Source organism: Girardinichthys multiradiatus, chromosome 3 (genome assembly GCF_021462225.1).
Source record: "Girardinichthys multiradiatus isolate DD_20200921_A chromosome 3, DD_fGirMul_XY1, whole genome shotgun sequence".
Taxonomy (NCBI): domain Eukaryota; kingdom Metazoa; phylum Chordata; class Actinopteri; order Cyprinodontiformes; family Goodeidae; genus Girardinichthys; species Girardinichthys multiradiatus.
Window position 1 is genome coordinate 40358651 of NC_061796.1, and position 27537 is coordinate 40386187.

At 38.8% G+C, this 27537-nt stretch overlaps 1 protein-coding gene across 3 annotated transcripts in view; it reads right to left on the reverse strand.

The window, feature by feature from the left end:
* The window catches only part of LOC124865681 (thrombospondin type-1 domain-containing protein 7A), a 305007-nt gene that overhangs the window by 138915 nt on the left and 138555 nt on the right, over window positions 1-27537 (reverse strand). For 2 of the 3 annotated variants that reach the window (XM_047360998.1, XM_047360996.1), the window contains exons 3-5: window positions 21777-22025; window positions 17505-17689; window positions 4733-4801 (exon numbers count right to left, since the gene is read on the reverse strand). In XM_047360998.1, the coding sequence (XP_047216954.1) occupies window positions 4733-4801; window positions 17505-17689; window positions 21777-22025 (503 nt within the window). The remainder of the gene's footprint in view (window positions 1-4732; window positions 4802-17504; window positions 17690-21776; window positions 22026-27537) is intronic. The other variant, XM_047360997.1, reaches the window with a different exon arrangement.

A 27537-nucleotide genomic window follows, 5' to 3' on the forward strand; every position in this document is an offset into this window, starting at 1 on the left:
GCCGGTGTCCACCACCGGGTTCGGGGATTGCCGCCGCAACAGGCATCGCAGACCTTACGGCCGCAGCTACGGGCAGCAGCATTGACAATAGATGTGGAGAACATGGTCCATTCGGACTCTATGTCTCCAACATCTCTCGGAATCCGATCAAAGCTCTCCCGGAGGTGAGAGTTGAATACATCCCTGGCCAAGGGGTCCGCCAGACACTCCTAGCAGACCCTCACTATGCGCTTGGGCCTGCCAAGTCTGTCCGGCTTTCTCCTCCTCCAGCGGATCCAACTCACCACCAGGTGGTGATCAGTGGACAGCTCAGCCACTCTCTTCACCCGAGCGTCCAAAACATGCGGCCGAAGGTCTGATGATACGACAACAAAGTCGATCATTGACCTCCAGCCTAGGGTATCCTGGTGCCAAGTGCACTGATGGACACCCTTATGTTTGAACATGGTGTTCATTATGGACAATCCGTGACTAGCACAGAAGTCCAATAACAAAACACCGCTTGGATTCAGATTGGGGAGGCCATTCCTCCCGATCACGCCTCTCCAGGTGTCACTGTCGTTTCCCACGTGGGCGTTGAAGTCCCCCAGCAGAAGAATGGAGTCCCCAGGACTCCATTATTGTGTTTGTCATTAATGTATTTTATTTCCATTTGATCTAACAATACCATCAACTTCATTTAAATTTCTAAACACAGTTTATTTTGAAAAATAGCAAATTTACAAATAGCATTTTAAACAGAATGTGGAAAGAACAGCATTCCAACAGATCAAGATTACAAGACAAAAGGCATCAAATAAAACTATGTACAAATATTTACAATGGCGACAGCAGGATCAACCTGAGTGACCGGTTCCTGGAAAAACCTCTTCAACAGAACAAAGAGGCAGATGTCTTTCTGAACAGAAAGTCTCTGGCGGTGTGGCTAAATCTCTCGCAAGGTCAGAGACATGGATGGGACGCTGCAACTGAGACCTGCGGTCTGTCTTTCTGGTTGGTGAGCGAAGCATCACACAGGTGGTCTGCAGATGTTTGTGATGCTTCTTTCATCCATCATCCAAAAAAAGAGTTGACTAAACAGAGAAACCAATAAGACTTTTAGAAATATTTTTTATTGGTGTGTGACATGAGAAGTTCCGAACATACTTTATATTTCGTTTTCATATTGTCCCAGTTTTTTTTGGGCCTGCAAGGGTGTGACCTTCCCCTGTTGGCCCATCTTCTCCAGAATTGTCCTAAACAAGCAAAAGGAAAAAGGGAAAACCAAAAGAAGTATGTTAATCACTGGATGGATATTTATGAAAGTTAGAAAGATAGGAGTTTTTGAAACTGGACAGAAACTGACTGCAAAGAATGTTGTTATTGTACCTCCAAGCCACGGTGGCTGAGTTTTTAGCTCCAGTAAAAAGGTGGTCATTCTCACCCCTGAGCTTAATAAACTGGCCCGTCAGCTTCTTTGTCCCTAAATAATAAAAACAAAAACAAAAATCCATCTTGCTTAATATTAGTGTAAAAAAGTCTTTTCTAATGAAATTTAATATTTAATTTAATTTGTCTTAATTTGCAGAACATATTAAAATATTTATATGCAAATGCCTAAAACAAGCTCTTTCAAACTTTTCACTTCTTTACTGAGATTTGCTTGCATTTGAACTTGTATTTCTCTTCAGCTGTACTTGGAATCACGAATTATAATGCTAGCTGAATTATAAATATACTTTTAAAAACACATATAGCATATTTCTTTATCAAAAATGAATATTTAAAAGCTTATTTATTCTCAATCACACTCTCCAGCGATACAGTAGGATTACATAAAATTGTCCATTTATTCAGGTTAACTTTAATATCACCTGCAATGTCAAATCGACTTATATGAACAAGTGACACAATAAATTAAAATAATACTAAAAAACTGTTAGAAATCACTTGTGTTTAACGTTGTGTTCACTGTGATGACTGGCAGCAGGAGCTCAGTGCCGATAGTCCGGTCAGACCTCTACCGGGCTAGCTCGCCCCACCGCCGGTAGGGCTGGCGAGGCAAGCCGGCAGTTACTATGGTGGGAGCGGAAAACTCCGAAAACGTCGGAGCATGTTTGAAATTAAGCGATGTCTTGATAAATCAAGCAGATTTTTCACGTCTACACAGTTATATTCCCACACCAAAAACATTGTAAAAGCTCATTTGTGTCACAGAAAGTGTAATATTTCACAGTTTACTCACAGCTTTTGCCACTGTGGTCCGCCATGGCTGCCCTTGTTTGACCAAATCGCTTCAACCCGCAATGAATCATGGGAAAAGATGGACCGCGAAGGATACTCAATGCATCTTTCAAATCAGGCAAAAGAAGGACACATTTGTCAACCGCATTTCAGAGACCTTCCGCGCCGCACTGTGACGTAATCAGCCCACAAGTACGGACTTGGAAGGATCCAGCCCCTGAATTGGGACACACCCTCGGCCTGCACATGGATCCTCCTTCTTCCTGTTTATTGACCAATAGTAGAGGAGCTGGAGAGAAGAAGGCAGCCCTCCTCATTTGCATAATGAAGCAGAAATGCATACGGTAAAGGAAAAAGAGAGACGAGGAAATGTAAAAAGAACAAAGGCATGTGTAAGGAAAAGGAAAAATAAAATATTGACATTTCTTGATGAAAACACGTCTAAGGAAAAGGAAAAACAAAATATATATATTTCTGCTTTTATTTTTAATTTTGTCAGGATCGGTGCTCCACAAATACAAGGATAAGAGACGAGGAAATAAAGGAAAGGGGAAACCTACAAAGACGAGAGAGGATGATAAAAAACAAAGAGAATTAAATTTATCGCCAAATCGTCAGACGTGTCAGTACGGGATCTCTTTTGTGGAAACAAAAATTATGAACAAAAAGTAAAAACTTTGTTTCTATCAATTCCATTTAAAAAAATTAAAGGAATAATATTAGTTGGTTGCTTCTTTGAATGTAACCTCGTTTTTTGTTTTTTGTGTTAGCATTGCAAATCAGGGAAGTGTTAACCTTTAAAATTCTTGAGTGCAGATGTTTCCCCCACCCAGTCTATGCTGTATCCAAGCCATTAACCCAACTTAGAAAGTAAGGTTGGCAAAGCATTTTGATCAACACAGGGCTGTTTTCTTCCAACCTGTGACATACTTCTTCTCATCTGAAAAAATGCAGGAGATTAGGGGTGTAATGAGATCTTGTGGCATCAATCGATAAGAAAACATGATGTAATATTTTGTTAAAGAGAAGTCTGTCTCGGTAAAGGGCATCCTGGTGCAGTTGGCATGCGATTTCTTCTTGTTCAGTAAAACTTCGGCTTCTGTACTGTGAAAATTCATTTGAATCACTATAAGTTTCATCATTTTTCTGTGTCAACATTGTCCGTAGGATTCCAATCCAAAAATACTATAATTCCTATGCAGTAGCAGGTGGGAATACATAAACATCAAATTTTAAAAAGGAGATTGTGAGTTCCAGCCTAAAAATTCTTCCAAAACAGTCACAGCTTGTGTTTGCTTTGACAGAGTTTACTTATTCCACTCTGTGATAAACTTCTTCAGCTTACAACTGAACTTTAATTAAAACAGACAGAACAAATAGAGACAGACGTTAAAAATATTTATAGAAACAGAAAGGCAGAATGAGCCTCAACATGTAAGTAGGTAAGTCCCTTTTCGCTGCCCCCTCATTCAGGGGTCACCACAGTAAGAGTTTTTATGACCTGTTGCAACCAGGATTCTAACCCGGGTCCCCCATATTAAAGACGAAGACTACACCACTACAGAGGGACAATGTTGGCCTAAACATCATTGATCTTGATAAACTCCAGAAATCCAATCTACATATGTACAAAACAAGTAGAGTTTTAGAAAAATGTGCTCTTTGAAAAGTGCTTTTTTTCATTTTGAGGCACTAGTGACCCTTACTTTGTAACTTGGCCAACAGTAAATGGGGTGGAGAGGAGAGGAAATCATACAGCAAAGGTCAACGGGGCGGGAAGGCCGCGTTCAGGACTGTAGCCTCCATACATGGGTCCTGCGCTTTACCCCTATGCCACCACCACGCCTGAAAAGTGTTTTTAAAATAACTCTGTATGAATGGGAGGATTAAATATCAATTTCCATGTTGAGAAATACCTGGAATTGTCTTGACATGGCCTTACTGTAAGTCATTATTATGAGATCTGGATATAAAAGTGTGTCCTTCATGTTTGACACCTTATTGTATCAATGTTTGATACTTTTATTAAGAACATATTAGTTAGTGTCCTGCTGAGTTGATGGAGTCTGCCAAGGCTTTTCCTGGCTGGCAACATTCAGTTACACAAACACTGAAGGAGCCTCTACCACCACTTTTAAAATCTGTGTAGCAGCACCGGGCAGGTACCCGGTGACAGACAAGATAGATACAATTTGTAAGAATTATGATTCTGAGTTAAAATCTGCTTTCTAAGTTCCTATAAGTACTAAATTAAGGGATATTTAACTGTTTAAAGACGGCTGTTATTTAAAAATAAAATACAAATGAAAAGGTGACGGGTGATCAATGGTAAAGGTAGAGAGAGGTGTCTAAGAGGAACTTGAAGGAGAAAAGACAAGACAAAGGGGGTAACTGCAGTGCCGGAAGTCAAGTGAAGAGAGGATAAAAAGCACAGACGATTGAAACGGGAAACAGTGGTGCTGTGAGAGATGGGTCAGGCTTCGTTTTCAGCATGGATAAAGTCACCTACCTGTTATCTGGAAGGTGATGGAGAGGAGAGGGGGGACACTAGGCTTCTGCTGTCTTTGGGTCTGACCCGCTGTAATTACAGGGGAAATAGCTCTATTAGCCACGCACAGAGCAGGCAGACGGAGACACCGTCAGAAATGCACACAAAGAAAGGGGGAAGAGCACAGCAGAGACAGGCAGAGCAACAGCAGGATAGGTCATAGAGAGCCAGATTTCATGACCACAATGTCTTTACTATTAAACACAGATCGAATGTTCTCTTTAGTGGAAGGTAATTGTTGTTTGGAGTTCATTTGTTTTCATTCTGTGGAATCAGACCAGAGGTCATGGATTAAAAATAATCAGAATACCTTTTCACTAAAGAGCAGAAAGGGGACCATGACTTACAAAACACTTTTCCATGACCATAATATACAGGTCCATCTCAAAATATTAGCATATTGTGATAAAGTTAATTATTTTCCATAATGTAATGATGAAAATTTAACATTCATATATTTTAGATTCATTGCACACTAACTGAAATATTTCAGGTCTTTTATTGTCTTAATACAGATGATTTTGGCATACAGCTCATGAAAACCCAAAATTCCTATCTCACAAAATTAATCGGCCCTTCTCCACAATCTTCCTCAGGGTCCGGTCACCTCTTCTCGTTGTGCAGCGTTTTCTGCCACACTTTTTCCTTCCCACAGACTTCCCACTGAGGTGCCTTGATACAGCACTCTGGGAACAGCCTATTCGTTCAGAAATGTCTTTCTGTGTCTTACCCTCTTGCTTGAGGGTGTCAATAGTGGCCTTCTGGACAGCAGTCAGGTCGGCAGTCTTACCCATGATTGGGGTTTTGAGTGATGAACCAGGCTGGGAGTTTTAAAGGCCTCAGGAATCTTTTGCAGGTGTTTAGAGTTAACTCGTTGATTCAGATGATTAGGTTCATAGCTCGTTTAGAGACCCTTTTAATGATATGCTAATTTTGTGAGATAGGAATTTTGGGTTTTCATGAGCTGTATGCCAAAATCATCCGTATTAAGACAATAAAAGACCTGAAATATTTCAGTTATTGTGCAATAAATCTAATATATATGAATGTTAAATTTTCATCATGACATTATGGAAAATAATGAACTTTATCCCAATATGCTAATATTTTGAGAAGGACCTGTACCTACCTAACCAGCATTTTTTAACTTTCACCCAAAATAAAAATAATTTCACAAAGGACTGGGAAAAAATTAGTTTGTTGGTCTTAAAGAACCAGAGCCAGATGCTGCATCTGTGCCCAATTTCCTGCCATGTCTCTTTGAAAAGCTGCCAGATTTCAGTGTGAATGCAATGTCCACAAAGCAATCTTTACAAGTTGTGTTTTAAAGCAGTCGTTGTAGGCAGTTGGCTGCATCTACCAACATATGGCAGACATCAACATGCTGCAGAGAGGTGTGCTGAACTGCTTGTGGGTATGAAGTTGTTTCATTGCTTGGACACAGAACACATATTTTTTCCTAATAGAAGATAGGTTTGCATTTGTTACCGCTTGGGATTTACAGAGTTTTTAGGGCTGCCACGACTGGATGAAATAATTAACAACATTGACCCTAAAGTTCCAACATTTTTACTTAACATTTTATTTTCTGAAACCTTTCTATTAATGTTGGACTGTTTTGCTCCAAATTGGTGTGTGGTCGTGGTCTAGTGATGCCTGAGCCAATGGCTGGTTTTGTCTGAGCTATAGATTTGAAACAAATTTGGCAGATAAAACATTTGATTCATATTTAAATAAAAGTGTTTTTTTTTCAACACGTTTGAATTATCGCTGTGCTTGCATGTGCTAGTGTGCAGATTGCAAGTTAAAAGAATTTTACTTTTCCGATTTTACTCACATTTTATTTGTGTACATGACATTGTCTAAAGGAATTAAATTAAACCAGACAGACTTAATGTGTAGTTGATGTAATTCATTTGTAAGTTACAGTCTTCGACTTTTCGTAATAAATTGGTAGAAAAACTATATTTTTCCTCTAGAGTTGCACTTATGACTGAACTGAGACCTACTTTTGATTATTGCTAGTTCAGTCAGTCAGTCATTTCTACCACTACTTCCATAGTGGGTTGCGGTTTCTAGTTTAACCTCATCATATTATTTTGAATACGAAAAAAATTACTGACTTTTTTTTTTTTTTTTGTCATGCTAGAGGTGGCACTGTATACATATCTTTCATACATTAAATTAAAATCTTTGTTTACATTTTACTTCATGTCAATCAAAAAATGTGGACTTTCATTGTGGAAAAAAAAAAAAACATTATGGAGGAAGATTGTTTTATTAGATTAACTGATCAGGTTTAGATCAGGTTCTAGAAAAATAATCAGCCATGCAGCCCTTGTCCTTGACTTGTACACTAAAGTAAAAAAAATGTTTTGTTTGTAAATCATGTAAAGTAAAATGTTATTCACTAGCACAACACAAGCTTCAGTCAATTTTTCAAACTTAATGAAGCAAAAAAAAATTTTAAAACATTTTTCAAAATGCAGACCAACTTTTCTTGTGTCCCCTGAGAGAAAAGTCTCTTGCTGTGATTTCTGAATGCAGGTTCTAAGGGCCCTTTTTCAAACACTGCATAGAAGAATTAATAGTATTTAAACCTTAAACTGTGATACAAGGAATAACTGTCAAAAATTATGCTTTTTACAATTTAGCAAAAACAGATCTTTGATTTTGTACCATAATTGACATATTAAGCTTTTGCAGTCATGTAATTATCATGCATGCATTTTTATAAGGAATGTATAAAATCTCATATTTCTTTCCTTTTAAAGCAGTTTTGTAGTGCTTCTTTGTGTTAAAGAACCAAAGCCAGATCCAGTGTTGGTGCCCAGCCTCCATCAATTTTACCATTGAAAAGCTGCCAGTTTGATATGGTTGTGATGTCCATAGAACAACAGTAAAACCTGTCTTTTGATGCAGTCGCTGCAGGGAGCTGGCTGCCAACCCCTGGCAGGCTCCACCATGTGGCAGAGACATGCACATTGAACCGCTTGAGGTTAAGAAATGGTTCACTGGTACACAGAAGCAAAAAGATTTTCATTTTTAAAAAGGGAAGTTTGCATTTATTACCTACCTAGGATTTACAGAAATGGTTCAACTTTGTCCTGCACTTGTTCACCTAAGGAAAAAGTTCCACAAAAAAGTTCCACGTCCAATAAATTATCCTAATTAGCTGCATATTTGCAAAAACATACTAATTTAGGTGAAAACTAGACCTACAAGCTGTAAAGCCATACTCACTGTTATTAGAAAATAAATGGTTGTGTTCACAATGGAAAAAGGAAAGCTGAACATCCAACTTGATACCTACAAAGAGATTAGACCACGCATATATTAAAATAAATATGAAATCATGCTAGTTCAGCTGGTTTATATTTGTTCTTTTATATTTCTAATTATTTGAAACCAACATCTTATTATATGGAAGCTAGTGTTTGTGGGCTGCAGTTAAGAGGTTGAGATGCTTACCTAATAAACATCATCATAATAACAAACATGATTTTATCATCACTGTTATAAAATATCAGAAATTACTTCCAGCAGGCAAAAGAAAAGTAAGCCTTTTTTTATCCATTTTCTCCATCAATTCCACACCAAAGGTCACAGAGCTTTAGCTTGGGAAATGCTAGATGAAAAACACTCGGTGTCTGATACTGAACTGAGGTCAGATCGAAGCTACTTCACCATAAAGATTAGGGTTAAGATTCAGGAGGTGGTAAGCTGATTCAAAATCCTTGCCTGGGGGTATCTTCCACCCTTTTACATCATGTCATTTATGTATGAGCAAGAGGAGAAGGAGAAAACTGGAAGCTGCTGCAACAACTTTCCCTGAGCCACCGTCTGGCTCTCAGTCTCCGTGTGCTGGGAGATTACCCCCTGATGGAGAAGAAATCCTGTGCCAAGGAGATAAGAACTATGTCCATGTGTGTGCTCGTGTAAACCCACAAGTCACATATTTTAGGTGCAGCCAGTCATTACATCACCATTTTTAGCACGATTTAATACAAAAGTATTTTACTGTTTTAAGAGGCTTCGTACATCAGTGGTAGTTTTTCTACTTTTTGCAAAAACACGACAACTTGCATTAACTCTATGTTCAATAAAGCATATCGTCTTGGGGAAAAGAGAGATGAACAAACCATCTCATAAGTTGAACATTATTCCATTATTACATAAAAAATATATTTTGTCAGCTAGTGCCGATAGATCTAATCTGAGCTACCAGGCTCATTATCCTTTAATTAGGACTTATACACAGACAGAACCAAACAACTGCATATCAATTTGACATCTGATAAACAAAGCTGATGCAATGCAAATGCACTTTTGGTTCTTTCTTCAATTTTCATCAATTAAATCAGTGTCTAATAGTTCTAGGAGTGGTCTAGAAAAATGAAAGTAGAATCAAAAGGCATAAAGATATGTTGCACTTTCAGTAAATTAATCTAGCTTAAAAACTTGGTGGGGCTTTTGTTCACTGATCCTAAATTCACCCACTAAATTGATTCATTCGGTATATTTCTTCCAAAAAAATTACAAAATGTAAAAACAAATGTTTTTTATTCACAGGGGACATTTTCATGATTTTCAATACATTAAAGGAAAATATTATGTACACCCCAGCTGCTTCCATCGGGTTAAGAGGTAAACTATCAGACACATGCTGCTAAGGAAATGCAGTTAATTAACTGGTCGTCAGTAAGTGTAACCACCTCTATAAAAGCAGTCATTTTAGCATTTGTTGGTCTGAAGCTTGGAGGTGTATGTTAACACAATGTCAAGCTAGAAAGACATCAGCGATGACCAATCTGGAAGGCTAAGTATTCAAAAGTAGAAAACATTGAAGACATCCATCATTTGTCAATCCAATGTCAGATTTAACAATGCCAACAGAAACAAAAAAACTAAGAGCTCCATCTGAGACTGCAGGCTACAGTTTAATTTAATAAAGTCAAACAAGCAATTAGGATACTATCTTCAGATATCCCCTTGGTAGGGAAAATCTGCCCCCAGAAGTATGCCTGACACGTAATGAAAAGAAGGTTCATGACAGAAAAGTTAAGGAAAAGCTAGAAAAAGCAAGGCTCACTAGGAAAGTTGGCCAAGGGAAAGCCTCTTCTCCCTATAAACCAGGGGTCGGCAACCTTTATTACCTAAAGAGCCATTTTGCTTTCTCTTCCACCACAGCCAAATAGTCTGGAGCCGCAAAAGATAACTCGTCGTTGTCGTCTTCCGCTTTATCCGGGACTGGGTTGCGGGGGCAGAAGTCTCAGCAGAGACACCCAGACGTCCCTCTCCCCACAGCTCCTCCAGGGGGAGCCCAAGGCGTTCCCAGGCCAGCCGAGAGACATAGCCCCTGCAGCGTGTCCTGGGCCGTCCCATGGGCCTCCTCCCGGTGGGATGTGCCAGGAACACCTCCCAAGGAAGGCGTCCAGGAGGCATCCGGTATAGATGCCCGAGCCACCTCAACTGGCTCCTCTCGATGTGGAGGAGCAGCGGCTCTACTCCAAGCCCCTCCCGGATGGCCGAGCTTCTCACCCTATCTCTAAGGGAGTGCCCGGCCACCCTACGGAGGAAACTCATTTCAGCCGCTTGTATCCAGGATCTCATTCTTTCGGTCGTGACCCAAAGTTCATGGCCATAGGTGAGGGTAGGAACGTAGACCGACCGGTAAATCGAGAGCTTCGCTTTTCGGCTCAGTTCTCTCTTCACCACAACGGACTGGCACAGCGCCCCCATTACTGTGGCAGCCGCACCGGTCCGTCTGTCGATCTCCCGCTCCATTCTTCCCTCACTCGTGAACAAGACCCCGAGATACTTGAACTCCTCCACTTGAGGCAGGAACTCCCCTCCAACCTGAAGAGGACAAGCCACCCTTTTCCGGTCGAGTACCATGGACTCGGACTTGGAGGAGCTGATCTTCATCCCGCAAAAGGTAACACATCTAGTAAATCTTTACATTTTTTATTATTTTACCTGTTACAAAAAAGATTTCCCAAACAGTGTGTGTGTAGGCCTACTTCAAAATAAACACTGAATTACGCAGGCATTTTTAAGTCCTTCTCATATTTGTATACAATTAAAATAAGATGTAGCCCACTTTCATATAAAAAACACAGTTGCAACTTAGCTGTTTAAGTATACTTAAAATTCGAAAGGTAGACAGGTGCTTTGCAGAGTGCTCTCATCCTCTTTGGAGAAAAAGCTGAGTGCTTGTTTTGAAAATGTCTATCAGCGTTATATTTTCTATGGTTTGTCCAAGCAGAATTAAACTCTGTTTTCTTTTGAGATTTTTCTTTTTTGGGATGTATTCATGGTTAGCATACCGCGATGGTCGCAACCTCATGTAGTCGCCTGCAGGTAAAGGCAAGGGCTATAGACGTGGATGTTATGTATGCCTTCCAAACACCAAACATAAATGATTTCTATAAAATCTTAGTTTAAAGTAAAATCTGAATTCCAAAAAAAAAAAAAAAAAGTTGAGGACTGAAAAATCCACTTAATTATTATGAGTAGGGAAGTTCTCTCTTTAACCAATGACATGAACAGATATCCAACTTTCTCTTCGGATATCGACTAACATTTCTGAATGATAAAAACTGCAAAAAAATGAATTATTTTATCTTGCCAAAATGTGAAATGCATGTATCTAAACTTCAATCTACAATTAACTAAAAATTTTCTCTGTGTTGAGTGAAAAGACTTTCTCACATCATTTGACACGTTGCCTACTGGACGTCTCGCCTCTCTTCAGACTTTGTAACTGCCTCACGAAGTGATCAGCCCCCATAGGCTTGACCTCAGCTAATGTCTTTAAACTTCTCTTAAGAGGGCAGCTTTGACTTCCAGCTGGCTTGACAAGTGTCAGATATGGAGGCCTTTTGCATTTGAGACTTGAAGGTGATTGGTTTCAGCCGGACACATAAATCCAGACAAATCCTGGCTGTAAATGACTCGGCTGGTGTCCAACAAGACGACGTCAGTGGGTAAATGGATCTTCATCTGTTCGGATGGCAAACTGACAAACTAGTATTTGATATTTAAGGAAACTAGAGAAAAAACTACTGATAACATGGGCTTAACGTTAAAAAGGTTTTTACTAATACAGGTTATTCTGCGATACTTTAGTCCAGGTGTCTAAGAGTGTTGAATCTAATTTGTCTTAGCAACATTTATGAATTGAAAGGATGTATTTCACTAATGTGATGCTTTAATAGATGTAGGCTGCTGCTGTGTGCATTTAACAGAATCAAAGTTATTAAATAAACTATGTTTAAGCTTAACCACAAAGGGGGAATAACTGGTAAAGATCGTAAACTTTCAAGAAATAGTAACAACACTGCAAACACTGCCTATTTGCAATGGTTACAAATCCTTTTAAACTTGTCAAATATTTTATTGTGCTCCAGTATACCAGGGTAAATACATAAAGGTTAAAGCTGACATAAATACAATATTTGTGTCATTGCAAATACTTTTAGCCCTCACCATATTTTTTGCCATTTACAATATCCATCCATTTTCTATACTCGCTTGTTTTTGCAGGGTCATGGGGAGTGGTGCCCATCTTCAGCGGTCATTGGGTGAGAGGTGCGGCACCTTGCACAGGCTGCTTGTCCATCGCAGAGCAACACAGACACAGGACAAACAACTATGCACGCTCATACCTAAGGGCCATTTCGAGAAACCAATTAACCTAACATGTTTTTGGAATGTGGAAGGAAATACCTTGAGAGAACTTTCTATTTTGCCAGGATTTTGAATGATGAATATAAGGTCTGCCTTTATTGTCTTTCTACTTGTGTTTAATTTTTGAAGTTTTAATGTGCAGAACCTTGCTTTTAATGCACATTATAAAAAGATATTGTTCTAATTTGTAGGTTTTGTTTGATAAAAAGGCCTCTGATTAAGCTCAGGGATATGTTAAACAGTTAACCAATTCCAACCACATCTGTTTAAAACCATACTCTAATAATTTCTGGTACTTTTGACTCACATCATGTAAAACATCAGATTAGATTTTCCAATAATTCTCTTATTTCTCAGCTGCTCTTGCCTCTGGATACCTGTTCAAAATGTGACTCTGCTTATGAACCCTGCAGGGCTCAAGCTGATAAAACAGGTGAGCTATATATGCTACAACATATTCTGTACAGGACTGCTGCCGCTGTGATTTTAGAGTAATAATGAGATTTACGGACCTTTTTTCAAGGGTGGTACAGACTGACACCGCCTGAATTTCAATGAACCGAGAAAAAGGAAAGTCCTCCACAAAGGATGTGAAATGAGGTGAGAATGTGTCCTTAATATTTAAAGTATTTTAATGGTGCGCTGCAGCCAGTTTTGAAGATAAGGCATATTTCATGCAGGAGGCAGAAATCTACATTAAGAGATTCACACAAGTAATAGCTGATAATTCAGAGGCTGCATAAGCTGACACAAAAACAAAGAAAAATGGTAAATGGAGGGCATTTACATGATTTCTTTTCCTTGTCTTGCCTAGCAGATTGTTGCTTGTACAGAAAAAAATAAATAAATAAAACAATCACACACAATTATACCACAATTATATGATGTTACAGGACACACTGTGCATTTTTCCAATTGCACATGCACTGACTCACTAGTGATGGGCCTTGGAGGGCCTTACATACTTTGCCCTAGGATGTGAACAAGAAAAGCGGAGGATTGATCCCACAACCTTCTGCCTGAAGCAGAAGGTTGCAGAAGCACCATAAACATAGGTACAAGAGGAGGCTTTAGTTGGAATTAAGACAAGAAACAGGATACTTTATAGAGCAGGACAACAAGTGGATTCAAAGAGGACAAAAAGAAGATTGGGATGTAACAAACAGTTTTCTTCCTCCATTGAAATTTGCTGATGCTGACTAAGCCACTACCAGTGCTGTCTTTGCCCTCTTAACTGTTAAATAAATATTTGACACAATAAGAAAATACTCTCAAAAAAAGGACATTCACGTAGCCAGAAGGATTGGTCTGATTTGGACATATTTTGATACATGCACCAGAGGACAGTGGTGGCATCCATACTCAAAACTATGATAACATTTCTGACCATTACTGTTTTGAAAGGACATTACTATTAAAACTGCAATTACTACCAAAGTCAGAGGCTTACAGTAAGTTTGAATATTTCACCCACCAGAGAGCTGAATGCAATGTTGGATGCAGCTGTATTTTGGACTTTAGCTCGACAGTGATGGCTGTAGCCAGATGTTTGCAGTCCTCAGAGTGGTCTGGTTTGTCCATTTAACTTATTACCAGCTTGTCAGATTTATTAGACAGCCAGTAGCCTGCTTACGCTCATCATGGCAGGAAAAAATGATGCCTTTAGGCTTTATGCCTGAAGCTGTTTCCCAAGCATCTTTGTTTTTTCAACAGCATCCATAGAAAAGATTGAGACACAACCTTCACAATAAGAGGCTTCAGCATACATTCTGCTCTCTGAATTTCATATAACATATATCAAAGCTAATTAAAACAACTCACAGTATTCACTCTGCTTGTAAAAACAACAGCCTCAATGCTTGGTGCATTGTGTATTCCTGCTACAGATTGTAATTTCTCCCAGAGATCATTTATATAAAAGGCAGCTATAAAGTTTGTTCAACTTCATTAATCACAGTTTGTCAAGACACTAGAAAATTATAGTGCTGGATGCACCACGAGTGATGCTCTGCAGAAATTACGTAGTTACATATTTGTTTAATATTCAGCAGCTGTTGGAGCAGTACTATACCATACCACTTTATTTCTAAACACATAAAACAACATCATAACACCTGAGCAAAGCACTGTACAAAAATGAAAGAGAGAACAGGAATAAGACCTTAAAACAGCTACAAGTTAATAGATAGGAGCTATAGAACATACAAAATAGTACAGGTTGATAGAAAGGGTGAAAGATTAAGACACTGATGACAGCTCACACTTGCTTAAAGGCCAGTGAGAAAAAGAAATAGATCCTGCCTGACCTGCAGCTCATTTCCTAACTGCATAGGCGCTGTCTCTTCTGGATTCAAAAAAATGTCTTCAGACAGTCCAAAGCATCTGGTCAGCTGATCTAATACCAAGCGACGGCATGTGGGTGAAGAGCTCAGACAAATAAGAAGGGGTAAGACCATTAAGAGACTTAAAAACAAATAACAGAATTTTAAATGGATTTATAACTGAACAGGAGTGCAGTAAAGGGATCCTTTAACCAGAGTTATGTGCTCTTAGTAAAAAAGTGGCCTTTTGAACCAAAATCGAGTAAACTGTCTGTGTTTACTTTACTGGAATGAACAGTTTTTAAACATGTATATAAAAATGTATACACTCCTAAAACATACAATTTTACATTTAATATTCTACATTTTTTCTTAATTATTTAAAAATAAAATTTATTTCTTCCATTATAGCTTTTTTTGTGGGTAATCTCACTAAGACAAGGGGAATCAGGCACCACAATGTATAGTTAAAAGTAGATATGTTGTACAGAAGGTATTCTGTGGCTGCTGATGAGGGAGACCTAGAGGTAGGTAGTAATCAGTTTTAGCCACTTACATTTACTTGAGAACTTTTTAAAAATAAAAGTAATTCTGACAAACGTTTTACAGTACCATGCATTTTAATTTTACATGAGCAATATTTTGTAGTAAGTCAAACGTTTAGCCCTGTAAGCAATCTAATCTGAACACTATAGCTCCACTCACTATACAGATCCTTCTCAAAAAATTAGCATATTGTGATAAAGTTCATTATTTTCCATAATGTCATGATGAAAATTTAACATTCATATATTTTAGATTCATTGCACACTAACTGAAATATTTCAGGTCTTTTATTGTCTTAATACGGATGATTTTGGCATACAGCTCATGAAAACCCAAATTCCTATCTCACAAAATTAGCATATCATTAAAAGGGTCTCTAAACGAGCTATGAACCTAATCATCTGAATCAACGAGTTAACTCTAAACACCTGCAAAAGATTCCTGAGGCCTTTAAAACTCCCAGCCTGGTTCATCACTCAAAACCCCAATCATGGGTAAGACTGCCGACCTGACTGCTGTCCAGAAGGCCACTATTGACACCCTCAAGCAAGAGGGTAAGACACAGAAAGACATTTCTGAACGAATAGGCTGTTCCCAGAGTGCTGTATCAAGGCACCTCAGTGGGAAGTCTGTGGGAAGGAAAAAGTGTGGCAGAAAACGCTGCACAACGAGAAGAGGTGACCGGACCCTGAGGAAGATTGTGGAGAAGGGCCGATTCTAGACCTTGGGGGACCTGCGGAAGCAGTGGACTGAGTCTGGAGTAGAAACATCCAGAGCCACTGTGCACAGGCGTGTGCAGGAAATGGGCTACAGGTGCCGCATTCCCCAGACCTGGGCTACAGAGAAGCAGCACTGGACTGTTGCTCAGTGGTCCAAAGTACTTTTTTCGGATGAAAGCAAATTCTGCATGTCATTCGGAAATCAAGGTGCCAGAGTCTGGAGGAAGACTGGGGAGAAGGAAATGCCAAAATGCCAGAAGTCCAGTGTCAAGTACCCACAGTCAGTGATGGTCTGGGGTGCCGTGTCAGCTGCTGGTGTTGGTCCACTGTGTTTTATCAAGGGCAGGGTCAATGCAGCTAGCTATCAGGAGATTTTGGAGCACTTCATGCTTCTATCTGCTGAAAAGCTTTATGGAGATGAAGATTTCATTTTTCAGCACGACCTGGCACCTGCTCACAGTGCCAAAACCACTGGTAAAGGGTTTACTGACCATGGTATCACTGTGCTCAATTGGCCTGCCAACTCTCCTGACCTGAACCCCATAGAGAATCTGTGGGATATTGTGAAGAGAACTTTGAGAGACTCAAGACCCTGGATAAGCTAAAGGCTGCTATCGAAGCATCCTGGGCCTCCATAAGACCTCAGCAGTGCCACAGGTTGATTGCCTCCATGCCACGCCGCATTGAAGCAGTCATTTCTGAAAAAGGATTCCCGACCAAGTATTGAGTGCATAACTGTACATGATTATTTGAAGGTTGACATTGTTTGTATTAAAAACACTTTTCTTTTATTGGTCGGATAAAATATGCTATTTTTGTGAGATAGGAATTTTGGGTTTTCATGAGCTGTATGCCACAATCATCCATATTAAGACAATGAAAGACCTGAAATATTTCAGTTAGTGTGCAATGAATCTAAAATATATGAATGTTAAATTTTCATCATTACATTATAGAAAATAATGAACTTTATCACAATATGCTAATTTTTTGAGAAGGACCTGTACCTGCACTTATGCCTTCTGGTGATTGTTGTTCTGGAAGTGCAAGCCCCTTGTAATCAGATCCATTGCTGGTCTGAATGTGTACCAAATTACGTCCAAAAGGGACCTTTTTCTTACGATGTGTGTAACCTGGTTCTTAAACTTGTCAGTAAGTGAATTTTAGATAATTTGTTTTTTAGTCCAACAATAAACTAAACTTTGCTGAGCCACTGATGTCCACAGGCCTGCTGGATGTGATTGAATTTTACTAATTCAAATGATTTTTTATGGATACTATCAGATTTGCACATCAATAACATTGAACAAACTGACAACCATCTCGTCTATTATCATTACATTCAATTTGAGGATCCATATCTGATTTATCTTTCAATTTTGGCCCACGATTTTGGAAGACATGGGTTCCTAACGCACATCTCATCAGAAGATTTACAAACAATCTCAGCTTTACCTTTGTCTTTTTCTTTGAGGTTGTTGAGGTATTTCAGAAGCTCTGCATTTGCCTGGACGCAATAAACTTCCCTCGTCTGCAGGCCACCTCCACAAAGCCCCGTCATGTTGCTGCGTCGTCGGTCTTGTTGGCTCAGCAGTAAGTCAACCCGACAGTCGCTCCACTCAGTGGTTCTCCATGTGTAACTACAAGGTTGACATGAAACAGCAGAGAAGGAAGGACAAGAGCCAGACAGCCTGGCATAAGTGTAACAAATTGTCAAAATGTGCACATTTCAAATACTACTGATATAAACTTCTGTAAATATATGTCACATGGTTACAGCCAAGAAAATAACAGATATTCAGATGGTAGTGACATAATTCTTTCAGTCATAATCCAGTTGGAATGGATTGCTTGTTATTTATTGCAACTATTTATGCAGCATACGTTCAAGTAAATAAATACTTTCTGGATCACTAACATTATCACAGATAATCTGTAAGACTAACAAACATTGCAAAAGATGAGATGTTCTACATGCATAAAATTATTATTGATACAGCTTTTATGTGAGGAGTTTAAAAGAAAACCAAATAAGCTCCTGAATGGGATTAAAGACTGTATATAGTTGCTTGCTTAGTATGGATTGTGGAGTGATGAGTTCAAACTGAGCCATCTGAATCTTTGTGTACTGTGTGTGAAAATTAAAAATAGCCTTACAGTCTCCCTTCAATTGCCTTTACTTTGAGTCTGGCACCAGCCCAGCCACTTATACTAATCTCTATCCATATACTGACTCTCACACACACACACACTCTTGTTTTGCTATATGTAGTGAGGACCATGTGTTGACTCCCATTGATTTTCAGTCATTTTCAACCCTTTCTATGCCCTAACAGTGACAATAACCCTAAATCTAACCATTACCAGTGCATGCCTAACCCTAACTTTAACCTAAAGTCAATTCACACCTTAGTCCTAAACCTAACTGTTAGCAAAATAGGTTGTGAGGACCAGCAAAATGTTCTCACTTTGGTACAAACGGTCCTCAATTTGATGGTGAAATCTGGAAAATGGTTCTCACTGTGATGCCAAGACAGGAACACACACACACACAAACACCACCCAGGAGTGCAAATTATATTGGTGATATGTGAAAAGGGAGGTCAACAGGAAGTGTGGGCAGCCTCAGCCTGAGCCAACATTTTGATTTTTCAGGATCGTGTGTGAGCGTGACTACAGTACTGAATGAATCCCTGCAGTATTTTAGTCTTAATGCTGCAAATAAAGAAATGTATGGCATCACAATAATGTACATTTACAGTTAAACACATTTATTTATTTACCCTTTATCAAAAGACAAAACCAGTTGTTTTTCTCACAATCTGACATTGAATCAGCCTAAACTTTCTTTAGCTCAGTTCTGATAGCCAAAATGACCAGCATAATGATTGTTTATTTCTTTAGAGATTTTTTAAAAGATGTTTTCTTTAAAGTCAAAATTGTTCATTCACAAAGATTACTATGCTTTTAAAAAAATGGAAAGGCCTAAATGACATTGTCATGGTATTGTATGTTCTGGTTTATGCAGGCTCAGCAAAGTTGAATAGATTGAAAAAAAAAGTCTTGATATCAGCTACAACATTATGATTGTAGGCTCGGAAATGAGTGTAAAAAGGAAAACATGGATCCACCCTGCTTTGTATCCATGGTTCAGCATGGTGGTAGTGGTTTAATAGAGTGAGGTATATTTTCTTGTGACTCTTTCTATGTACTAATTGAGCATTGTTTAAACACCACACCATATTGAAGTACTGTTGCTGACCATGTTCATCCCTTTATAACCACTATGTAACCATCACCTGATGGCTACTTCCAGCAATGCATAATAAAGCACCATACCACAAACCTTAAATCATCTCAAGCTGGTTTCTTGAACATGACAATGAGTTCACTGTTCTCCATTGGGTTCCACAGCCACCAGATCTTGATCCAGCTGAGAACCTTTGGGATGTGGTGGACAGTACACCTGTGACCCACATCATAGGTGTACTGTCATCAAATCTGCAGCAACTGTGTGATTCTTTAAGCCAAACTGGCCCCAACTCTGAGTAATGTCTCAGACACCTTCTTAAATCTATGCCACAAAGAACCAATTTGAAGACCAAAATCACTTCAAGATGGTACTAGCAAGATGCACCAAATAAAGTGGCTATATTTAACTATACAAACACCATGGCAACATCCAGCCATCATACTGTTCACAAAGGAGAATGGTTATCCCAGATATCAATGGGTTATGATGCAAAATGTGTGCACAAACTCCAGAACAAAAGCAAAAGAACTTGTGAAGACACTGGCTGAAGGTGGTAAGAGGGTGTCATAATCCAAAGTCAATGAAGTCCTGTGTTCACATATGCCCCTTTTCCACTGGTTCAGTTTGGCTCCACTCAACTCCACTCGGATCGCTTTGCAAGCATTTCCATTACTATTGTTTCAGTACCAGTACCTACATTTTTGGTCCCTGCTCCTGAGCAGGTACGATCGGGGCTGAGTCGAGACTACATGTTATGTGAACAGACTGCTGTTCACTTATTGGCCATGGGACCAGGAGAAATTAGAAGGTTTTCGCTGAGGTAGTGCAGGGAAAAGTTAATAAAACTCAAGAGTGACTACAGTAATATTAAGGACCACATTTGCTGGAGAGGGTCAAACCAAAATATAATTTTACCCTTTACAAATCAGAAACCATGCCTGAAGGCTGAAAGAAAAGAAAAAGGACACATCAGCTTTCCGAATTATAGGCAGGCGGCTTGCTGTATTTAATAACATCCTAAATTAGCTGATCACACATTAAAACAGCTGTTCAGAGGGACAAACATTTCCTCCATAACACATAAAACGACACCACCATAAACAGCATGTTTAATTCGGGAATTTATTATAGGTCCTTTTGCAAACCAGCATCTGCAGGAGGAGGGAGCAGGCAGAGAACTGCTGCCCATATTCAGACTGCCTGCATCGGGTCAAACGGGAGGAAGTCCAGCTGAATCTGAGGACCACAGATATCCAAAATCCAACCTAAAACTAACTTCACTGCGGTCAAAAGTCAACGGTTTTGCGCTTTAAAGTCCTTGTCCTCCTTATTGCCATGACAGAGACAAAAATTTCATCATAAAGCCCAAAATTGTAACTTCTTCAGGCAAACTTTGGAGCTTCACCAGTCCAGAAAGCAGCATCTCTCCTATTTGCTTCTCCTACAACCCCACCTCACATCAAAACCCCTGAGCCTTATTTTGGTTCGGGCTGGGCTGTGGTCCAGATAATTAATAATTATCCCAGTGGATCACTTTATACATAAAAGGGGCTTCAGCCACCAGTAGGTCAGTGGAAAAAACTGGTACCATACAGAGTAGAGTGAAACCGAATGGGGCAGAGCTGCACCGCCTAAAACAAGCCAGTGGAAAAGGGGCATTAGGCTGTTGACTGAAACAGAAATGTGTTTGGTCATGATGACCATTGTTACATTTTGAAAAAATGGGGAAAGTTGTAAGCATGGTAACACCATCCCAACTGTAAAGTACATGACTGGCAGGATCCTGTTGTGGCGTGTTTTGCTGCAGTATGGACTGCTGCTTTCCAGAAAATAGATGAAATATTGAGGAAAGAACACTGTGAGGAAATACTGAAGCAACATCTTAACACATCAGCCAGAAAGTTAAAGATACGACATAAATGGGGCTTTCAAATGGAAAATGAAGCATATTGCCAAATCAGTTACAAAACAGTTTGATGAAAACAAAGTCAATGTTTTAGAGAGGCAATCACAAAGTTCTGATCTCAGTACCATAGGTAAACTGTGTTTAGAGCTTAAAAGATGTGTGCGAGTAAGTTGAGCTACAAACCTGACCCAGTTACACTGGTTCCTTTAGGAGGAACAAAAAAATCCAGAGAAATATTGTGAGACGCTTGTAGAAAGAAACCTGAAATACTTGACCCAGGTCATTACAATTTAAAAAACGTACACTTATGACTTGAAAGTCCTAAAAATAGAAAAAAAAAAAAAACTAATTAATTATTTTAGCCTTGAGAAAATATAAACAATTTTACCTGACCTAAAACAGGAAACATTTAATGCCAGACAGTGCAAGAAGAAATGCTAAATGTAAAGAGTGTATGTAAATATCTGGTTTGACTTTATATGCCCCAGTGAAGGTCATGTAACCCACATCTACTCACAATCTGTAATACGAAACATCGCTCCCAGCTTAGCAATTAAAGAGAAATTACCTGGCGCAGGGAGGAACACTTCCACCCTGAGGCTCACAGTACTCTGTCTCCTCCAGCAATGGGCACTCAACGTCCTCACCAACAGGGAACTGGAGCACCTGTCTTCTTCGAGTGCGATTTCCTCTTGGAGATTCAGGATCCACACAGGTCTTGGAGCATGAACTCCAGTTGGTCCATTCAGTTACCTGGCAGTCTTTGGGGAGAACGCAGGACTGGATGGTCAGTGGCAGTTCCCGTGGTATGCACAAGCTGAGAGGGAATCAAGATGAAGAACAAAGAAGGAGGGTTATGTCTGGTGTCAGGAAAATCCGAGGATATTTACAGTAGTGTAGACAGAATTAACACATTTTGTAAAATTTTAACATAAACAAGAAAACAACGGTACATTCAGTTTTTCCTCAGAATTAGGAATTCTTCAGGAGTAGAAACAAAATACCCTGTAAAGCCAGAATATAAACCTAGAAAGTCAGAGATCCCTGAGGAGCCCTAAATGCAAACTCAATATGGCTGCCAAGTATCCAAAGCATAGTCAAACTTACAGGTTTAAACAGATTGTTTTCAACTCTGGTCATTTAAATCAGTGGAGCACATAGTAATGTTTCTTTAGGGTTTAAAAGCATAAAATGGAGTGAAAGACATTAGGCCTGTATATCAAATGATAGCTAGCCCGGTCACTCACCATGACAATTACAATCATACCAGCTTTATCATTTGAAAATGGTTCCCACCAAAATCATTACAGGGTTGCCAAATTTTTATTTAAATAACAAATTGCCCCTCATTTGATAATTAAATTGTGTGGATGGATGCATTATCCTGAAGGCACCATCATGTAAACAGTGAATGTAGTACAGATTTAAGCAGCAATTCAGTTGAGAAAAATGAAATAAGAGGTGGTAGGCATGAAGAAGCAGCTACAGGTGAACCACATTATCTGTTCCAAACCATGCACACATGTACATATACATTCAAGCGAAAATTTGACTTAAAAGTATTTTCCTTTATAAATTGGGTGTTTCAGGTATAAATTGGTTCAGGTATATATTTAGTAATTCTAGAGCCAATAATAATGATGCGTTGTTTATTAAAGATTAATAATGTTGAATACATGAGCACTTTGTAATGTATAAATGTGCAATGTCTAAATTAAGTCAGTAGTCTTCCTATGTATTATGACAAATCAATCAAGAAAACTGCCATTTTAAATGATAATGAATTAACAGAAGGCAGTACTGTGAAGCTAGATGAATAAATCATCGGACAATAGCTTAGTCAAAGACTGTGTTTACAGCAGTCTCCAGGTGAGTAATGCGAACTTGTCCCTTCCTACTTCCAGTTTATAAATATCTAGAAATGAAATATCTTTGGGAATTATAGAAATAAAGATTTAAAAAACTCAACGTGTAGTTTAGCAGGTAGCCAAATAGACTAATCTTTTTTGAGGAACGGCAACCATCGTCATTTACACACGTGGACAAAATTGTTGGTACCCCTCGGTTAATGAAAGAAAAACCCACAATGGTCACAGAAAGGTCAAAGGGACATGTTAAATCAAGGTGTGTCCATTAATTAGCATCACAGGTGCTTACATTCTTGTAATTGGTCAGTGGCTACAGGTAGTCACTGTGCTGTTTGGTGACATGGTGTGTACCACACTTAACATAGACCAGAGGAAGCGAAGGAAAGAGTTGTCTCAGGAGATCAGAAAGAAAACTATAGACAAGCATGTTAAAGGGTAAAAGTTATAAGACCATTTCCAAGCAGCTTCATGTTCCTGTGACTACAGTTGCACATATTATTCAGAAATTTAAGATTCATGGGACTGTAGCCAACCTCCCTGGACGTGGCCGCAAGAGGAAAATTGATGACAAAACAAAGAGATGGATAATACGAATGGCAACAAAAGAGCACAGAAAAACTTCTAAAGAGATTAAAGGTGAATTTCAAGCACAAGGAAAATCAGTGTCAGATTGCACCATCCAACGTTGTTTGAGGCAAAGTGGACTTAATGGGAGACGACCAAGGAGAACACCATTGATGAAAACAAATCATTAAAAAAAAGCCAGACTGGAATTTGCCAAACTCATGTTGACCAGCCACAAAGCTTCTGGGATAATGTCCTATGGACAGATGAGACAAAAATTAAACTTTTTAGCAAGGCACATCTGCTCTATGTTCACAGATGGAAAAATGAAGCATATGAAGAAAAGAACACTGTCCCTACTGTGAAACATGGAGGAGGCTCTGTTATGTTCTGGGGCTGCTTTGCTGCATTTGGCACAGGGTGTCTTGAATCTGTCCAGGGTATAATGAAATCTCAAGACTATCAAGGGATTCTAGAGAGAAATGTGCTGCCCAGTGTCAGAAAGTTTGGTCTTAGTCACGGGTCATGGGTCTTGCAACAGAATAATGACCCAAAACACAGCTAAAAACACCCAAGAATGGCTAAGAGGAAAACATTGGACTATTCTGAAGTGGCATTTTATGAGCCCTGACCTAAATCCTATTGAGCATTTTTGGAAGGAGCTGAAACATGCCGTTTGGAAAAGGCACCCTTCAAACCTGAGACAACTGGAGCAGTTTGCAAATGAGGAATGGGCCAAAATACCTGCTAAGAGGTGCAGAAGTCTCATTTACAGTTATAGGAATTGTTTGATTGCAGTGATTGCCTCAAAACGTTGTGCAACAAAATATTAAGTTAAGGGTACCATCATTTTTGTCCAGGCCTGTTTCATGAGTTTAAATAATTCTGTTATGGCATGTTTGAAAAGCAATGTCTGACTTTTATTTGTCATTTTCATAGAATATTTATTCATTATTACCTTTGTCAAATTCAAGTTATTTCTATGACCATTGTGGGTTTTTCTTTCATTAACTGAAGGGTACCAACAATTTTGTCCACATGTGTAAGTTGGGTTTGCAATATGTTTTGAAGTCAAAAAGGCTAACATCATAGATTTAAAGATAAAGACGTTGCCTGGAGCCCGGAAGCGTGCCACAGTATCGTGATGGCTGCAACAATCAGATTATGGGTTTTGCTTTGTCACTCAAAGAAAGTAGAATGTAGATTTATTCCTGACCACAATTAACTGAAAGCCAAACATTTAAATATGAGTTACGTAATCAAGTTTAAGGTTTCATTCCAATAAGCTAAGGTGCTTTGTTTATGGTAACGGCACTCCATTCATCCAAAGAAAGGTAACTGCTGTGGAGAACAAGGTTTGGTGGACCAAACAATATTTGATGTCATTTTAAAAGCTTCTCCTTTGTGCTCTAGCTTATTTCATCCTGGATTTCAAGACAAGTCTCTGCTCTCTGATGTAAAAACTCTGAAGATCAGTATGTTGCCACTGAAAGGCTGAAACTTTGGGTCATCAATATTCAGTGACAGATTGTGGGAAAATGTACTTTAAATATACATTTTCTTTCTGCCTTTGAAGGTTTCGTTAGCTGTTCTTATTAGCATACCTGGTGCATAATGAGGTTCACATCAAGAATAAAACGGGAGTCTGCGTATTAATAAGTCAAGTGTTAAGACAACTACAACACCCTGTGATCCATTGTTCACCCATATATTTTGATCATCTAACAACATTTAGTCATAATGAGTAACCAATCCTCCTTGGGTCCCCTTCCAATCATTAGAAATGTGTTCAAACCAAAGCTGGCTGTTTTCTACGACTCGTTCTGGAAGTCCTCTCCCTCGAGGCAGTGCAGCTGACGAGCTATTAGTGCTAATTACAGCTCTGCCTCATTTAGAAGCCTCTCATTTAGACGCTACCACCGCACTTCACCTCCAGCATCTCACACTTTTTGTATAAATCAGGAAACATATGAGCAGCATTTCTTTTTTTATCTCATGGCTCCTGTGTCTTTGCAGATTAAAACACCTCTGCAGGCTTTGAAGCAGTACCAAAGCAACACTGAATAATCCCAGGTTTACTTTTTCGCCAACTGCACATAGTGTGCTGCTTCATTTCTGCTTTGGAGAAAAACAAAGAGGAATTTAAACAGTGAACGAGACGCACCGAGAGGTGACGGCTCAATTTCCCATTTCAGACGTAACATATTGTTTTAAAAAGCCCCTAATGTAGCCAGTGACCCATTTTCTCTCCAATCTTTGAATCTTTTGAGCCTTCCCCGCTTGTTGTGTGTATGCATGGACATTTTGGTGTAGATCTCAAAAGTGGAATAAAAAAGTCATTATTTCTCCTTCTCAGTCATTCATACAGAATGAGGACAAGTGATTTTCTAGTTAAATAAGTAAGCTGATGCAGAGAAAATGCTCATTTTTAAGCCCTTTGGCTTTATAATTATATGCAACAATGGACAGCAGGTCACACATGAGAATACTGCTTACAGACCTTATATCTCTTGCAGTATGAGACTGAAAGAGTCTGAAAAACACAACTCTGCATGCATTGGAAGATGAAAGCAAATATTTTTTTCTAACTTTAGAGGCCCAGAAAGAAACAAAATCTGAATGTTGTGCATTACAGGCAACAGTTTCCTATGAAATCCCGACCAGCAGCGAACAACTGATCAGAGCCAGAAATTTAGTTTTAAGAAAGCTGCCTGTGTGGAGCAAGTCAAGCAGTATGGAGAAGGATGCGTCCCAGTGACAGATGTTCATCAAACAAAATTGGAAATGAAGCAAGCAAGATGTTCGTGGGACGTCTGGCTAGGACACGACTGGATCTTTGCTTCTCTGGGAAGTTTGCTCCAGTTTCCATGAGCCACGAAAAACAACTATGAATATTTTAGAACAAAAATAAACAAGTCAATGATTAATATTAATGCTCCTAAGAGTATGTGAGTTGCTTTCAAGGTTCCTTTAAAATTATTGATCCCAGTCAGCCCATCAATAACAAATATAACTTTAAACTTTACAATACAAGATGTGTGACTGTTGGTAAGATACATTCATGCTTGCAGCTGTTTGGGGAGTAGGGAAATATTGATAAACCTACCAAAATTGAAGCCTGTAGGAAGCAGCTATGACTTTATGGAAAGAAACGAAGATGGTGGAATGACTGAAACAGCTGATTGGACGAACATAGAACTACCCTTCAGTTATGCTGAAAAGCTCAAAGCTTTCTCAGAAAAAAATCCAGTCCCAGACCAAATACTCAAATCAAAACAGAACAGAGACTTCAAGCACATATATATATATATATATATATATATATATATATATATATATATATATATATATATATATATATATACATATATATATATATATATATATATATATGTATGAATGTACATATATATGTATGAATGTACATATATATGTATGTATGTATATATAAATATGTATATATATATATATGTATATATATATATGTATGAATGTACATATATATGTATGTATGTACATATATATGTGTATATGTATATATATGTGTATGTATATATATATATATATATATATGTGTGTGTATATTTATATATATATATATATGTGTATGTATGTGTATATATATATATATATACATATATATATATATATATGTATATATATATATATATGTATGAATGTGGCTGCATGGTGGCGCAGTTGGTAGCACTGTTGCCTTGCAGCAAGAAGGTCCTGGGTTCGATTCCCAGCCTGGGGTCTTTCTGCATGGAGTTTGCATGTTCTCCCCATGCATGCGTGGGTTCTCACCGGGTACTCCGGCTTCCTCCCACAGTCCAAAGACATGCCTGTTAGGTTAATTGGTCACTCTAAATTGACCTTAGGTGTATGAATGAGTGT